The sequence below is a fragment of the Buteo buteo genome, chromosome 10 (genome assembly GCF_964188355.1).
Source record: "Buteo buteo chromosome 10, bButBut1.hap1.1, whole genome shotgun sequence".
Taxonomy (NCBI): domain Eukaryota; kingdom Metazoa; phylum Chordata; class Aves; order Accipitriformes; family Accipitridae; genus Buteo; species Buteo buteo.
Window position 1 is genome coordinate 42866944 of NC_134180.1, and position 17395 is coordinate 42884338.

The following is a 17395-nucleotide window of genomic DNA, read 5'->3' on the forward strand; positions in this document are numbered from 1 at the left end:
AGGACTTAGGTGGGAATTTCTGCAGGAGTGACTCAGAATAGGCCTAGGCTGGCAGAGAACTTCTTTTTATATGTTAAAAGGGGGACGGGGAAGGGGATTTGAGTATCTTCCACCCACCTCAAGGCATAGAAGCTGTGCTACAGTAAGCCATGCAAAACCAGATCTTTGGTGGATAGTTCCCCTCTTACTAAACTTACTCCTTTGCTGCTGAGTAGTCTTCTTTGCAAAAGAACCCCTTATCAGCCTTGCCCCCTGCCTCCCTCCCTCTGCCTCTTACACAGTTTTTAAACCTCGTGTATTAACTTTTTCTCCCAAACCAATCGCTAATGTCTACCAGCAAGCAGCAGGTGCCGTATCAAACAGCCAGAAGAAGCTCTGCTCAGCTAAATGCTCAGATTCAGTTCATTGCTGTATTTCTATTTGCATCAGTAAACGAAATGTTCTCGATTGAAGGTTTTGCAATAAAATATTTTGAGTAATCAGAGTTAATTTTCTGAATAGGTATGGATTAATTATCAGCTGGCTGTTGTTTGTAGATGCCATAGTTACAGAGCTGAGTTTCTTCTGTTGATTACTTTGTGGCTACAAATGTACTCAAGCTGTCTTTGGTAAAAGAGCAGATAATAAAGAGTAAAAGAAAAGAATATTAATTGAGCAATTACCAGTTTCAAGATGTACTTATGCAGTTGGGTAAGTAAATGCTACAGTGAGGCGTGGTAGATGTAGGAATCTCCTGCAATGCGTACTGTGTTATACTGGTGTCCTGCCTTTGGATTTCCAAAGAATCTAAAGAACTTTGCACTGGTGCTTCTGCATTTTTTAATTGCATTAATGAAATGCATGTTCCCATGCATTTTTTAATTCTTGAGGAACTGTATGTGGGACCAAATAGCAAGAGACCAAAGTAGTTACCCTCTATCTGCAGCCACGAGGAACAGAATAACTGCCAGGAGACCTAGTCTTTTATTGCTCCACCCCAGTAAGTAGTTTCTGGAGACCTCAAAAATAGTAACTGTCTGAGCACCCACTCCCTCCCAAGCACATACACAACTGTAAATAAATATTTATGTTATAAATGTAGCTGCTTAAGCAAAGTATGCAATCCCTCACACGCAATGTGTTATTACTGATATTTGATAAATTTTTCAGTAATTCGTTGGTTGTGGTTCATACAAAGTAGTTGGTGTATGCCAGGAAGCAGCTTGCATCAGGAGCTGCCAGGTCAGGGCATGCAGCCTGTGTTTCCCCATCGCTGCTGCTTCCAGGGCAGCTCCTGCGTCCCCCTCTTGCATTGCTGGATGCAGTTTGGTCTCACATCACAGCTCGGTGCTTCTCCAGGAGAGGCATTCAGTTTTACTGTACAGGAACCTGAAATGCTTCTGCAAAACCTAAGACTGAGGTTGTAGTTGGTGCCTGGGTTTTGAATGGTGAGAGAGTTTGTCCCCTGCTCTGTGTCCTTCCTGCCAGTACCCAGAGAACCATGGACAGGCTATGCCATAAAGTTTGGATTTTAATCAGATTTCCTGATCAGGAGATGGAAGGCCTTAGTGCTTTGAGGTGTCTGGTCACTGTTGGAACAGGGAAGAGGCTGCCTTTGTTCTGAGCCTGCTTGGTCTTTCGTTCTCTGCAGCCTCATGTCTAAACAGTGCAGGTCAAGTTCAGCGATGGCACCTTCACGTCAGTGGTTTTCTCTGAGACCTTCTCTACTTGTGATTCCTTTCTGCAGTGTTTGGTGTTTGTTTACCTCTTCTCATTTATCCCTCGGTCAGCCTGTATTGGTATGTATGGACTCACAGTAGAGAAGGAGAGTAAGCCGAGATTCGTTTTGCAATTGGACACAGACTCCCTTATTTTTTTCACAATTTTGTGCATTACTTTCAGGTCTGCCAGAGTTTTTGCTGGCTTTTTTGCCTGGATGCTTTATCTGCCTCCTCGTGCAGTAGTGAAAAGCACTCTGCATGCTCTGCAGAGTGGAGGGAGAGACAGGGTCTTCCCTGCCAGCACGCTCAGGTCTCCTTTTGACTTAATACGATGAGTGGGGGCAGGCAGCAATGGGGAGGGATGGAGAAATGTATGGCAGGGATCGCAGCTCGATGTTGTGGCAGCAGTCTGAGTGCGTGCCCAGCTGGGTGGTGCGGTTGAGGGCGGTCATCAGGCACAATAAATTGGGAGACCGTTGGGAATGGGGAGAGGCACGTGCCCTGGTAGGAGCGAGGACTCAACTCCCACTGCAAGTGAGATGAAGCCTCAGACTTCCAAAAGCAAGAAAATTCATACTGAACACAGCCGTACTTCACTTGGCTTAGCTGGAACATGGTCACACATATGGTATTTATATCAGATCCAAATGCCCAAGCAAAGGAAGCCAACCTGCTTATTTTCAGGGTTTACGAGGGGTGTCACTTGCTAAAGTGTCCAGGGTGACTTCAGCCACAAGTTGCAGCAGCCAAGTTATGAAACCGTAAGAAAGTGAGTGTATAATGGAAACAGTGACAGAAGGTTTGGGGCTTTTTAAAATTTTTTTAAACAGTCCTCCATTTTGCAGCCCAGCTGTTTAAAATGCACTGAACTAATACCTCGTGTGGCTAAGACATGAACTATGGCTGAAAAGTGACTTGGGCATCCAGCTTGCACAACTGCCAAGTCCTCACCAATCTCACAGGATTTCAAAAGTTGGCTTCCAGAGCAGATGGGGACAGGGCTCGGCTGGAGGATGGTGGCATGTCATAACTTCTTCAGTCCCTGTTATGCCTGTAAGGCTCGGAGTGCGGTCTGGCAAATCGAACCCCCTGACTTGTGCAAACACTGCAGCCACGGGGGTGGCATGGGGAGAGCTGCAGAGCTTGGTGATGGTGTTTAGCTGCTGCCTGTTCATGCTGAGAGCGACAGGAGCTGTGCTGAGCTTAGAGAAGTTCAGACTGAAGGAAGACTGAGCAGATGTAGTCAGGAAAGGAAGCCTCAGGGGTAAATGTTTTATCATAATGCAGAGTCCTGCTTGCATACAATAGAAATATGCCAGCAAGAGGCTCCGGTAAATGTAGCCCTGCATCTCCTGTACTGAGCAAATGACACGGTGTGGGCAACGCAAACGTGACACATGCACTGAAAAACATCTTTTGGCAGATGCGCGTGACACACAGTATGTGTTTTGTTCACAGCTTCGATGTGGAAAATGGCCCGTCACCAGGTCGCAGCCCGCTGGACCCGCAGGCCAGCTCCTCGTCAGGACTCGTATTGCACACCACGTTCCCGGGCCACAGCCAGCGCAGGGAGTCGTTCCTGTACAGATCCGACAGCGACTATGACTTATCACCAAAGACGATGTCCAGGAACTCTTCTCTCCCGAGTGAACAGTAAGCATAAATTCAGCCCACATCATATTTTACAGTAACTAAGAGATTTACATGGCCTCCTCTAATCCTCAGAGCTCTGTTAAGAGGAGCTTAGGGGTGGTACTCACATTTCATAGCCTGAGTGCCCAGGATGGGTGCTTTTATGGTCTGCCAAAGCATGACTTCCCTCTCCCCATCCCATCCTTAAAATAGTCCCCTTTTCTCCATAATTTAGCAGAAGTGCTTTCAAATCTGTACCCTGAAATAACAGAGAATTTTTGCATTTTACATTTCTTGGTATTAGTTCTTCACGTGGGAGTTTGTGTTTGGGGCGTGAAGCACTTGCAGCTAACTGCAGGGTAAAGCCTGGGCTGTGCTCAGGGCAGAGACTGTGCAAGCTGCCCATGTCTCCAACTGGACCTGGAGGTAGGAGAACCCTGTCGCTCCAGCACTTGGCTTGCTTGCACTCTCTTTTCTCTGTTGCACTCTCACCGTGTGTTCTCAGAGCCTGGTTAACATCATCTCTGCTTTTTCTTAAGTAGGTAACGCTCCATTGGCCTGGACAATAGAAACGTGACTATACTTACATTTACAGTATTACTCTTCTCCATCCTGTTTTCTGTCATGTGTTGTTCGCTAGAACTGAGCGGAAAATGCAGCAAAAAGCCGAGACAGATGGTTGAGCTTGAGAGGATCAATACAACACAGAGTGTGGAGCTTAAATGAGTGTCCTGGATTTGCAGCCCTTTATTTTAAAAGGCACAGTTTAAAGTTTTAAAGTGACCATTAAGCTGTTAAAAAGTGCTCATAAAAAAAAGGTTTAACTGTTATGAAAGCCGTGCAAGTTTCGTCATGAAATAGAAATCTAAATATTAGCGAGATCCAAGAGGAGAATTCTCCTGAAAGAGAACATCCCTCCTTGTTAGATAACATTTAGTAAATATTTCCCGGAGACAGAGTAACCACTCCAAATTATGCAAATACCATGTTTGGTGTAAATGTTGGATTTTAACAATTGCCCCGTGTTCCCAGCAGTGTGCTGGAGGAGACAGCTGTGCTGGGGCGGGGAAAGCCCCATCCAGCTGTGCCCACCACCGTCATTTCCCCCAACTTCATAGCTGCCTGCAGTTAGAGGTGTCCATTTACTGCAGGCACCAGGGCTCCTGCGGTGCTCAGGGGAGCCGGCATCTCCACGCTGACCTGGTTTTGACATCAGCATTGAGACAACTTTCATTGAAATGTAGACTTACCAGCACTGATACCTGAGTCTGGACAAGTTGGACATGCTCTGTGGCAGCACAGTCAGGGAGAATACCCCTCTGAAGGGGTCCAACGCTGGCGGACACCTTTCCAGAGGTGCCCGAGGCAGCCTGCAGCCATGCCTGCCCTCGCTCCGTGCATCAGGCGGACGTCTTGACAAAACACCCGGAGGGACAGGGACGGGAGGCCGCCGGCAGCCACGCTGGATTGCCTTGCTTTCCAGCTGCTGTCAGGTCTGTGCTGCACAGCAATAGCTCTACCCTGCCGTGTCTCAGTTAGGTAAACCATACTGGATTTTTCATATATGCACAAGTGCTATACATAATATCGCCAAAAAAAAAAATATAAAAAAATCCCTCTTATTGACGGTGACGATGTATTTTTCTCAGAACTTCTGCTCAAATCTTCCGTGATGAAAAACGCCCGGATAAAACCCAGGGTCTGAATAACATTAAAGACTGTGACAGAGATAACAAAAGCCAGGAAATTCAAAGCTGACCTTTCCCTGGACTGTTATGGGGGTTTTTTCCACCACGGTGCAAGCATGCTGCCTTAACTTTTGAATTTCCTGGCTTTTACTGCCTGGTGTTGCCAATCTGAACAGTCGCTCCAGCCGGGTTGTTTTGGATATACACTGTGAGACCTTTCCATTAGGAACAAGATTTTATGTAGTGTTAAATAAACGCCGCGTGGGTTAATGTTGGGTTTTTTTTATTTTTGTCGGGGACACTGCCTGGGGGGAACCTCCCTCTGTAAAAGTGAATGACGCCCTGTTTGAGGTAAATTTACACATTTTCTCCTTTTCTCCTCAGGCATGGGGACGACCTGATTGTCACACCTTTCGCCCAGGTGAGTTGGCAGCCCGCTGGCCTCTCCAATTAAAAAAAAACAACAACAACAACAAAAACCAAAAAAAAAAACCCCCGAAAACCTCAGGTGGAGAAGATAACGTCTCCGGTTTTGCCTCCCTCACAGGTGCTGGCGAGCCTGCGAAGCGTGAGGAACAACTTCACGCTCCTCACCAATTTGCACGGCACCTCCAACAAGTAAGCCCCTCGGTTTTTCCTTCCTTCACGGCTCGTACGCAGCAGGGACCGGCGGCGGGGCGGGGGGGGAGGCCGAGCAGGGGCGGCGGAGGCCGGGGAACCCGGCCTCCGCCGCCCCTGCTCGGCCTCCCCCCCCGCCCCGCCGCCGGTCCCCGGACTACCGCCGCCATGCCTGCGGGCCCACTCCGCCGTTTGGGCGGGACGCCAGGGGGCGCCAGAGCGCAGCCCGCCGCCCGGGCTCCGCCGTCGTTTCTCCCCTCAGGGAACGCCGCCGGGGTTTTATGGCCACCGACCCGGCGAACCCCCCCCCCCCGCCGTTTCCCCCTTTCCTCACACGGGTCTTGTGTCCCCTTATCCCCGAGAGAGGCCGGTCTGGCGGCCCTCACTGGTCAGTGATGGCGGCTGGCCGGAGAGAGTGGAAAAGCACGGTGTGCCTGAGGAGGGAGCGATGTATTTCTGCTTGGGGAAGGGGGTGCGAGGCGTTTCTGGGCACGTTGCGCGCGTGCGGTGTGGTATCATCCTCACTTTGCCACTTTGGCTGTGCCAGGCGTTCGTTAAGTGCCCAGCTCAGTGTTCGTTCGAGCTGTGGTCCTGCCATGCGTTTCCACCATTGTTTCACAAGAGAGGTGGTCGCGGCCAAAGGGTAGACGCCGAGGAAGGAAAAACCCCGAGCGCGAGGCGGTGGGGACGGTAAGGATTTCCCTGGCAGGGCATCCTGCAGCTCGGCTCCGTGAGGGCTGCCCAGAGAACTGGCCTGTGCTGCGGGCAAGCCAGGGATCCTACGTCGCTTCGTTTGACGCTGTAATTGCACTGAATGGGGAAGGTGTGATGCGCTGAGCTTAAGAGGAGGATGTTGTTTTTTATACCTGCTGAACAGGAGAAACCAAACAAACTCCTTTTTACGTCTTTGTCCGGAACCACCGTTTCCCCTTAGCTATTTATAATGAGCCAGTCATCATCATTTTCTGGCCTGTTTTGCCCCAAGAGAGCTGTTTTGCATGAAACCAGCATCATTCGTTCCTGGTGACGTCGGTTATGCACCCACCCATCCCACCCTGGGACTGGCAGGCGCTGCTTGCTCGACGTGTCCCGCTGGCACCTGGAGCGAAGGATGAGGTGCAGAAGTGCACTCCAGTGGGACGCCAAGGGCTTGCTTCACTGCTGCACGCATTAGTGGCATCACCAGGGTGCCCACCGTGGACTCTTCTTTCTGCCTTCCAGTGCAATCTTGTATTTTACATAAAGCCCAGCTTTTTATCCAGGCGTGAGGTTTTCCTCCCGTTGATTTCTGTTTGCAAATTCTGATGGGAAGGAACCGCCGCGTTCCAAGATGGAGGTTAATAGAAAAACAGATGGCTGAAATAGATTCCTTTTTTTAAGCTTTGCTTTTTTGAAAAGCTCAAACATTTCAGCGGTTCCTAATGAGGAATCTGCAATTGGATGGGGCCGGAAGGAAGCAAGGGCGTAACCTGTAGGACACACAGGCATCTTACAGTGTCCTTTTGAAAACATTCCCAGATTTGATTGAGGTATAAAGTCATTTGCCCGGCCAAAGTAAAAGTCGTTAAATGTTTAAACCATTATATACCAAACATCCAAGTCCGTGGCGGAATGTGCTTCCAGGCACTGCAGAGCTTCCCGCACAGTTTCCAAACAGCTCTGCTGGGTTACAGCCGTGCTGCCAGCTCATGATTTTATCATATGTCTCATGATATGTGGTATTTTACTTCAGCTTCTGCTCTGGGGATCATGAGAACCTTAGCTTTTCTTTAGCACCTCCTCTCCCCTCTTTTTTCCTCCTCCACCCCTCCTGGCCCAAGAAAGAAAAAGAGGATGCTGTCCCACATATTTACAGAAATGCTGGAAAATATGAATGCTAAGGGCTGGAGGAAAAAAAAACAACTAGAAGTCATACTTTTCGGACTTTAACGTCAGGGTTTTTAAGGCAGTTTCCTGATTGGAAATGAGGAGAGTATGATTAATGGTTTCGGAGTGCCTGAGTTTGGCAGATGCAGCCCAGGACACGGTCAGAAAGCATCCGGCGCCTACTCCTCTTAATACCCGCCGGCAAGAGAGAAGGAGCGGGAAGCGGGAGCCATGTACCCTTGAACGTGGTGGTGTCTAAGAAGGGACTAAGAAGTGCTGCCGAAACCCAAATCTCTGGATCTCTGTTGCCTGTGCCCTGGCTGCCACAAAAACCAGGATGGGCACAGCCAGGACGTAATTTGAGGATGCCAAGAGCGGTGCCATTCCCTTTTCAGGCTCTGCAGCGGGGAATACCCTACTGAATACTGGTTCATCCCTCCCCACCCCCCCGAAGGCATGTCTGTGCAACTCAGCGCGGGGTTTGGAGATACCTGGAGCACATCTCCCCAGATACTGGAAGCGCTGCAGCCACAGCGTGGTGTCCCTGTTGGGGAGTTTCTGTTTTTTAGAGATTTCAAGATTTGGCTTTTCAAAGGCTCAGCAGAGGCAGGTCGGGGCAGATTTTCAGAGAAGTCGGCATCCAAAATGTGTGCCCTGTGCTGAACCCTTCGAAGAATCTGGGTCCCGCAGCTCCCTCCAGAAAAGCCGAGCCTTTGAAATCCCAGCCCGCAAGCGGGTGCTGCACCCAGGGGAGCCTGCTGCTCAGGAGCAGGCTTTGGAGCCCCGCTGGCCCACGCGCTGCCGGCAGATCGGGAGGCTGGGGCCGAGGGTTCGAAGCTGGACTGTAGCTGCGTTGCTCTAACGCAGATCTTACCTGGTTAGCAAGGCCTTCCTGGAGCACTTCTGAAGAACCCCCTGGAGCTACAATTGCAGCAGAATTGAGCCGCTCACTTGCTTTGATTTTAGCTTCAAAGGAGAGCTGGCAAATAATGGATGTTTCAGTTCAGTGGCTGACTCAAAAAATTGGGGTTAGGAGGTTGGCTAAGAGAGAGTGTGGGGAAATCTGGCTTCAGTTAAAATGTATCAGAAACTTCTTAGGGAAGCAAAAGCCCAAAGTTTCGGTTTTGGTCAGCCTGAAATACTGCATTCAATCCAAAATGAAGTATCTCGGGTTTGGTGTCAACTCTCTTTTTTAACTTCTTTAAAAAAGAAGTCTCTTTTTTCCCAAGTAAATTATGGTTTCAACTTGAAAAGTTAACAGTTTTATTTGGCAAATCTCACAATAAAGTATTTTGACATTTGGAGAAATACTGCACCCTTTTTCCAGTCAGGCCCTGTTTGCCTGACTTGAACCAATTTTTCAAATAGCTTTTGGTCCTTCCAAAATCCAGACTCTTCTGATGAAATTGTTGCTCCTAGTCAAAAAAAAGTCCTTCAGCTGTTTCAGAGCTTACACTGGTGACTGCAGCATCTTACTTGCTTCCAGGTGCAATTCAAACTGTTAACTGTAGGGTTTAAAGGTGTACATTTCTCACCTTACCTATGGCATTGCCTTGCAGCCTGTGCGCTGGTGTAGTGTTTGACATTACATCAGGGTCCAGTTCAGACCTTGGAGGGAAAAGCTTTTCAGGAGAAGGCCTTGATTCTGGGGGACCCACTGACCCCTTCAAGCACAGAGACCGGCCCTTGCTGACTTCCAGGCATACTTTGAGCAGAAAGTTGCAAAGGCAGTATGGGATGAGGGCACATCTTTCCTGGTATACCTTCTTTCCGGCATGTGTGTGTGCCTAGCCAGGGGACGTACGTCTCTGGGTTTTCCTAACAGATATATTGATACTGCTCATTAACTGCCAGATCATTTTAAAGTGTTTTGGGCTTCTTTGTGAGTATGAAAAAGGATTTTTAACTGTGCGAGTTGGCAGTTTGAACTGCCAACAGGGTTTGAAAGGATAAAATAATACCTATTTATAGAGTATTCTTTATCCCTCTTAGGAGATCTCCAGCAACGAGTCAGCCACCTGTCTCCAGAGTTAACCTGCAAGGTATGTGTGTGACTTTGATAATCACCTGCAAGGTCCAATGCAGACGATGCTCGTTGCACATCATTTTACTAACAGCTGCTTCTCTGCCCCCTCCTCCTGGTGCAGTTCTGGGCTCGTAGAGCTTCTTCTGAGTTATTCGTGCAAAACCAGTACAAGAGAACCATGAGGCTCAAATATTGTTATTTTAATAGTTTGGGTTTTGCGTTTACCCTTGTATGTTAGCATAAAAGATGAACATGATTTTGGTTTGATAGTCATGGCCACAGTGACTGCTATTCTTCTGAGTCCCTGTGCTGCACAGGCCTGGACAAGCCCCAGCCTACAAGCCTTGAACAGGCTCAGACACAGCTGGGGTTTTTTTATCCTGTTTATTTCAGTTTGTTTCCATGTGATCTGTGTAAAAATTGCAATCTCAAAAACCTTTCTCAGGTGAAACTTCCTCTGCTTTTATTAGGCTGCCCTGGAACGGCATTTTTTTGTTTCATTGTTTGCTTACAGTCTTTTGAAATCTACATTTAGCAGTCAAACAAGAGCAGAAGTCAGTGAGTATGGCTAATCACATCTTCTTTCCTGTCTGCTCCCCCCCCTGCACACAGTGTCCCTCAGTCGCCTTGTCCCTCACCCTTGTGTCGGGTCAGAGACCACAGCAAACACAAGTAGGTTTGACTACGATCATGGAGAAGAATAACACCGAGCAAAGCCTCCGGACGGAGGGCACCGGACAGCACACTGTGTACAGCTTGCGCTAGAGCCTGTGCGAGTAAGGGACCCCCGAGGGGGCTCAGCATCTGCCTGGGGTACCCAAACAAGGTGGGGTAGGCAGCAGTGTGAGCCCAGTGAGCGGAGGCAGGGAGCAGTCGTGGTGGGAGCAGGGGGCTGCTCAGGTAGGGTGAAGCACTGAGGATGGGAAGCAGAGGCAGCCTGCTGTTTATTTATGACAAATTTCTTTCTTTTTACACCTGGGTTTAGCCATGCAGTGCTGAGGCCTTGTAGGACCCCTTTCAAGAACTGAGCTTGCCCTACTTGCACTAATTTAAAGGTTACTCCCACAAAGAAGTAGATAAGATTTGGAGGAGTGCCATTTGTAAGGTTTAATCTCAGCCTTTCCAATAATTATGTGCTTAGAGGGACTAATAAAGCTTAATTTTTACAGTGTGTGAAGCCTGGATAAGTAACTATCATTTCCTTTCATGCTGTGTATTATTTACTGTCTGGGGACACGTATGGACCTGGAGACTTCCAGATTAGGTTCTTCAAAACTAGTTAATGGAATGTGGAAACCTCTGATGCAGAAACAAAACTGGACAACACGATCTTGAACTCTTCTTTCACTCCCTCTCTGGGAACAGTGTCGAGTCAGAGCTAGCAGGAATGCAACTCGTCACCTTATTTAAAAATCTGTTCTAGCAAGACTTTGATTTTGTGGCCTGTGTGGAAAAAATCATGGAAAATTTCGTAAGCTTTCCATAGATCTGTTTATATAAGTTAGAGAATCTAATAATGAGGAGAGAGTTCCCTTCCAGGAATTTTTAGGTTAATTTTCTTAACACTTGCTGTGGAAACAATTGCTTTCAAACTTTTAACATTTTGTGGATATTTTTCTACAGTATTTCCAACATGAGCCATAGGAAACTTGTTACTTTTTAGCTAACCCAAGCTTCTAATGCTGGGAATACATGAAAATTTCAGCTTCCTTTTTGACTGAAGGGTCTGACACACATAATTGTAGAGCAAGATTTGTGTTACCTTGCAAAGCTCAAAAAGAGAAAGCAACTGAGAAGAATCCAGCTTTTAGCATTTTTAACCTTGTGATCCTGACTCATGTTTTTTAATGCTTCAGTGCTAGTAATTATGTGTGGATAGGTGAATATATCTAAAATAAATTATATTAACATCTGCCCTGAGATGTAAAAAAAGAAAATGTCCAGATGTGGAAATGAGCCATGCTGGATGCATTTTCAGTATGCAGATTTTTATTTGGTAACAAAAGGACTGTGGAAGAAAACTGCAGCTCAGCAGCTTGTGGAATTTTTCAAAAGTAGAAGAGTACAGGCTGGATTCATGGCACCTCAAGTAAATGAGTTCTTAACCATGAATCTAAACTGACTTTAGGTGAAGTCTTCAAATGAAACAAAAAATGTGACTTATATCATGAGAACTTAAGTAAATTGTGATAGTTTGTAGATAAGAATAAGAAATATTTTTGAGATTGATAGGAAATTGTGTTATTTCCTACAGGAAAGAAACCAATATTGACATTATAAGTGAAAAAGCCTGGGGTTCTTAGTTAAATGCAGTTTCAGATTATTTTTGTTGATTAATTTTACCAACTCTCACAGGATCTAGTCTCTAGGCTGAAGCAATCTCTTCCTGGCCAGCCTAAGACATTGCATCTGCCATACTGTCACACCCCTGTGCTGAGGGCGTCAGGAGTGAGATTGCTGAGAAGGGACAGCAGCTCTGACACAGTGAAGGAAGACTCTGAAAAACAGCCTGATAGAGCTGTCACACTCACAAATTGTCAGGTATTTCACAAGGCTTAGAGTCGTAGCCGAGAGAGGGGATGCACTCTTCTCAAGTGGGGCCAGCGCCCAGACACCTGCCTACTTGCTTCTGTGAGAGGCTGTGTACCCTCAGCTCACGTTCCCCCTGCGCTCATGTGAAAACAGAGGTGTAGTGAGGAATGCCAGTGTTACCCTATCCTGCAGTTAATTTATTTTCTCATTTTGTGCTATTCTAGCATGTAAACCAGGACCAGTCTGAATTTCTGACCTTATTTACTTGTTGAATTTGGTGTCCCCACTTCGCTGCCCAGAGTGCATTCCAGGTTTCTGTAGAGCCTCTCTTGTTTCCCGTGGAGGCTGTAGTCATTCTGTACAGCAGTTCCCTTGATCAATTTGGTGATTGTCTTCCTTTACCTCTTTACAGCCTTCGTTACATATTGTAACTCATTTCAGTATAGCAGAAAACAATGACGGCTGTTTACTTTCTAAGGAAGTTTCCATTTAAATGCAGCAAGAACAAAGATTTTTTGGGGATTTTTTTTTTTTTTTTTTTAGTGTTTGCAGCTTTTTTTCCCTAGATGGCTTCTGCTTTGGAAGTTATGAAAGGAAGGAGAGATTTTCCTACCAGAACACTTCCAGTTATGTGCCAATGGCTCCTGTGTCTGAAAGGACACAGAGTGTTTTTCCTGAAAGTTTTGGAGAAGGAAACAGTAATGTTTTGATTGGGACTAGGCTGCGTTACATCCCTCTAGGTAAAAAAATGTGTTTTGAAATGAAAAGTGTTTATATTCTCTAGATTGGTTAGTTGGCAAAGCTCGGAATTTTATTTTAGCTCTCCCGTGTCACACATTGATTCATAGATTTACCACAATCAATTGACATCAGTATGAGCACCTCGTATATGTCTCCTTTTATTTGTCATTAGTGGAGTGATTTATATCCTGTTATGAAAAGTACAGAACTCAGGGTTTAAAGCAAACTAGCATACATTAATAAAATTACCCTGGAGGGAGACAAATTACATTCAGCATTTGCACGGGAAGTAATACATGCCAGCTGTTTACTCCAGCTAGAATATTGCAGGATTTGTCAGTTGTTTCAAACGGAGAGGAGCCAAATCTGTTGCTAGTGCACTCCCAAGGAGTTGCATCACTGAGGACCCAGGCCCATAGCAAAATGAATGAGCTGTGTCGAAATTAGGAAATTCTTTTTCTTTTTTGCTTTCATTTTCTTGAAAATATGAAAAATTCTGGCCAGGTTTTTCATAGGACAGAGTGCTTTCAAAGCCAATCCCAATGTCATTGTAAATTTCAGAGCTTTCTTAACCTTATAACCACAGCCATAAAAGGAAGAGGACTATGTATTGAACATCCTGTGTTCTGTCCTTGGTATCAGCTTAAGTAAATCTGGCAGATTTTTCCTGTTATTTTGTTATAACTGCAGATCACAGGAACGAACAAAATTGCTTTTATGAATTAACTGAGAAACCATAACATGGAAATATGAAGCCATAGCAAAAAATACATAAATCCTTAATTAGCTCATGTACTCCACAGCTGGGAAGGATAAGGGGAATACTTCAGGCCATGAGGTTCCTAAGTGATATATAGCATTACAGAGCGCAATTGCGCAGGGCCAGGATTATGAACGGGGGCTACCCAACTACCTTCTCTGGAGTTACAGAAACCATCATATAAACACATTGTCACAAACACATTGTCACACAAGTGTCTGTGATGTTTCTTTCTCCTGTTCGCCTTTTTTTTTTTTTTTTTTTTTTAAATGCAGCCTCTGCCACAGTTACTTTCATTGACCTTTGTGCTACCTTGGGCTCAGTGAAGCCTTCTCTTCCATCAGCACCTTCTCTTCTCAATTCAGCTCTCCCCTCCCCTGGCATCAGTGAAAGGTCTTTAGTTCCTACCCAATTGATTCAACTAGTAAAATCTTTAACCAGCAACGAGTCTGGCGGTTCCTGCTTAGTTTTGTTCCTTCCTCCATATTTATTTAATCCACTGGCCCTAATTCCCCCTGGATTAAATCATCATTCACTGGCTGCCACATTCAGTCTAAGCCTCTCTCATTCTTCCACCCATTTTGGTACAATCTTTTCTCCATCTGTTTTGTTTCCTCTGTATTTTTCCCAGGACTTTTTCATATTTTACCACATTCTTTCTCTCAGCTCAGCACAGGATTGGTGCTGTTTGCTTAGGTTCCTCATATCAAGGCTTCTCCCTCACTGCTTGACAGTGCTTGAGTACCTGGTCATCACGTTTGTCTGGACTCGCATGGGCTCTTCATGCCATCACCTTACCTTTGCAGTGCATGTGTAAAAGCCTGTGCGTTCCCTGTGGGCGCTGCGGTAAATGAACCCCCTCCTCTCCATCGCAGAGGTTGCAGAGAAAGTGCTGTACCACTCCTGACACAATGGGGAGCGAGAAGCCTCTCCGGATGAACGGGGGGACAGGGGAGAGGTGGCACATTTCTGCCAAAAGATCGATACCCAGATGGACAGTATTTTCCTATACTGGTTCCTTTGATAGGCTGCTACATTTAAATGTTACTGATGGCTGATAGGAGCAAAGCATAGTGTTAAGGGTCAAACAGTCTTGTGTGCTTCCCAGAGCTCTGAGGGGTTTGCAGAAACTTTTCTCCAGAGCAGGCAACCAAGTGCCCCTTGGATACTTTCAACACTGAATAATTATAGTCTGTCCTCACAATTAATTATATACCTAGCAATAGAATATAGCTGATTTGCTTTGCAACCCGAGGCCTTGGGGGGTGTAGCGCTTTGGGATATGTCACACACAGGCTTTTCAGGGCTCATGGGATTAAACCTTTGTTAAAATTCCTCTCTGGGGATGGGAGTGAAAGATTGGTATTTTTCTTGCTGGTGCCTTAGCCTCTGCTTTCCTGTACATCTGCACATTTGTCTGCACTTCTCACATGCCTTTACACGAACTCAAAACTTGTACTCTTTCATTTTTTATGTGGGTGTAAGTTGTACACAGACTAGTGCACGAACATTTGTATAAAGCATAAACAAAAGACTGGATAATGCTGGTGCTTGTGCTAATGAGAGTCCCAACTTCTTGTAGGAGTTAACAAGCCCTGTGCATCAAAGTCAGCTCTTGGTTACAAATATCTATAAATCCCAAGTAATTAGTATGGAGCTAGTGCTCTTGCACCATACTTCCTCTGCTTGGCGTGCAGAGAATGGCTCTGGGCATATACGAAATAGAGGATTCATTTTGAAATGCTGTTGGTCTGCTGTGAGTTTGGCTGATGATCTGGCCTTTTGATTTTGAGAGAGATTGTACAAGTCAAGTAGATGTGGTGTTTTAGGCTTTTAACAAGAGTGCAAGAGGAACCATGTATTACCAAATAGCTGAGCTAGGAATTAACTGGTTGTGCACAGGAAATTCAGTCGTGCTGTAGACTTACCTATAAATATTATCACCTACAAATATTATTTTTAACAGATGCAGTGCTATAATGTTGCAGATTCTTTAGAAACTAAGCAAAAGTCTAAAAGAAATGGGGTACATATCAGCTTAATGATGTGACTGAGTAAAATTAAGGCTGTTGAATGGTAAAGTGATTCTTATTGCTTGGAGAAATTAAAAGTGCATTTCAACGTGAAGCTTAAAAGTTGCCTGCAGAAAAAGCAAGCGCAGCTGACCAAGCTCCAGGCAGCACTGGGGACGTCCAGAGGCTGGTTTTTGCTCTTCGGGGGTAGTTCATTCCCGCCGAGAGTCCGTTTCGTGTGTTGCGCCTGCCTGTGAACACACACCCCCTGAAAGTTGGACTCATGCATCTTAGTAAGTATTTCAGTTATGCTATTGACGTCAATGCAGTCATTAAATAGATTGCCGGCCCTCCCATCAGTAAACCTGTGCCAAAGACCTAGAGGCAGACACATTTTAAAAGAAGAACATCAGGTTTTCTTTTAGCATTTGGAGAGAATAAGGGAAAAGTTTCTTCTGAAGTCACTATGCTTTGCAATAAGGGGAGGGGGGGGAGTTGCTTAATTTTCTAAGACTCATTTTCTGCGATAATTGCTGCATTTTATTTAACACACTTTTGTATGTTACTGTGCACATAAACAACTCCAAATGAGACTAAAGAGTAATTTTTTGCAATCAGCTCCAGCTGAAAAATGACACTCATTTTAGGTCTCCCAGCTAGTTTTATTTCTGTATCAAGTAACAGAAGGTATTCAGGCAAACCTGTTTAGCCTTTGACTCCAGAAATTCTGCAAGGATTGATTTCATGACATCTATATAAGAAAATAGCCTTCATTTCTCCTCGGCAGGCTCTGAAGACATACAGGCTAATCATGACTCCATAGCAACGGATAAAAACTGTTTTCCCCTCCGCCCCACCTGTGGATGTCACATGAAGATGCTACACGTGCTGCTGCCATCAGGAGCCTGTCACTCCCTGGGGCTCAGCTGCCATCTGCGGCCATGGGGCGAGCGCCTGCGATGCCAGCGGGACTCCCTGCATGCACTCACACCGTCCTGCTGTATTTCTGAGGCAGGCTGGGCTCTCCTGGGCTGGCTGAGACATCCATTCATTACCATGGCCAGGGAGATACCTACCTCCCAGAACTGCCGTCTTGCCCATTGCTGAAGGCAGCCCCGGGTTGTGCAGTTCTCCTTGCCTGGTGTCAGGAATGGCTCTGGCCATCAGACAGAGGCTCCAAAGGGGCCGCAAGCTGAAAACCTAAGGATATATTTAGATGGCATCCTCACCCAGGTGGAGGGAGTACCTTTCCTTTGACAAGATAAGCAGGTATGTTCTAATCAACAGCAGCAGTGGATTTTTGAAGAGCAGTTGAGGAGCCAAACCACTGGTTTTTTTTGTTGAGGTTGTTGTCATTTCACTGATGATACCACACTTGCTACGTAGGATAAAACCATAAAGACAGTCATAGGTTGTTAAATGGGCTTCTCTCTTATGGATGGCTTCTTTTGGAATGATCCAGGCAACTGTGAACCCAAGGTGGCAATGAAGAGATCTTTGTAGTGGCATGTTCTCATTGTGTCCCCAGAGTCACTGTGCTCTTTAAGCACAGGTCAAGCCCTGAAAGCCCTATATTGCTTTACTCAGCTCCCATTTATATTGGATTGCTTAAGGCCTCTGTGAAGACAATAAGACTTTGCCATTGCTAATATCAGAGTTGATAAAATCTGTGTTTCTTTTGTTTTCTGCATAGAATGATAATAGTTGCTGTGGGTGAGATTTTGACATTGCAGTCTTCAGTGTCCTGAATCGGTTCCATATGAGTTTGAGAAATGTGTACTTGATCTGAGAAAAAAAACAAACCAAAACAAACAAAAACA

General features: G+C 45.9%; 1 protein-coding gene across 9 annotated transcripts in view; it reads left to right on the top strand.

Moving 5' to 3' along the window:
- PDE4B (phosphodiesterase 4B) overlaps positions 1-17395 on the top strand; it is a 193464-nt gene that overhangs the window by 128777 nt on the left and 47292 nt on the right. For 7 of the 9 annotated variants that reach the window (XM_075037313.1, XM_075037315.1, XM_075037319.1 and 4 more), the window contains 4 exons: positions 3159-3353; positions 5405-5441; positions 5568-5638; positions 9497-9546. In XM_075037313.1, coding sequence (XP_074893414.1) covers positions 3159-3353; positions 5405-5441; positions 5568-5638; positions 9497-9546 — 353 coding nt within the window. Of the gene's footprint in view, positions 1-3158; positions 3354-5404; positions 5442-5567; positions 5639-8537; positions 8558-9496; positions 9547-16693; positions 16845-17395 lie in introns of those variants that run through there. The other 2 variants (XM_075037323.1, XM_075037321.1) reach the window with 2 other exon arrangements.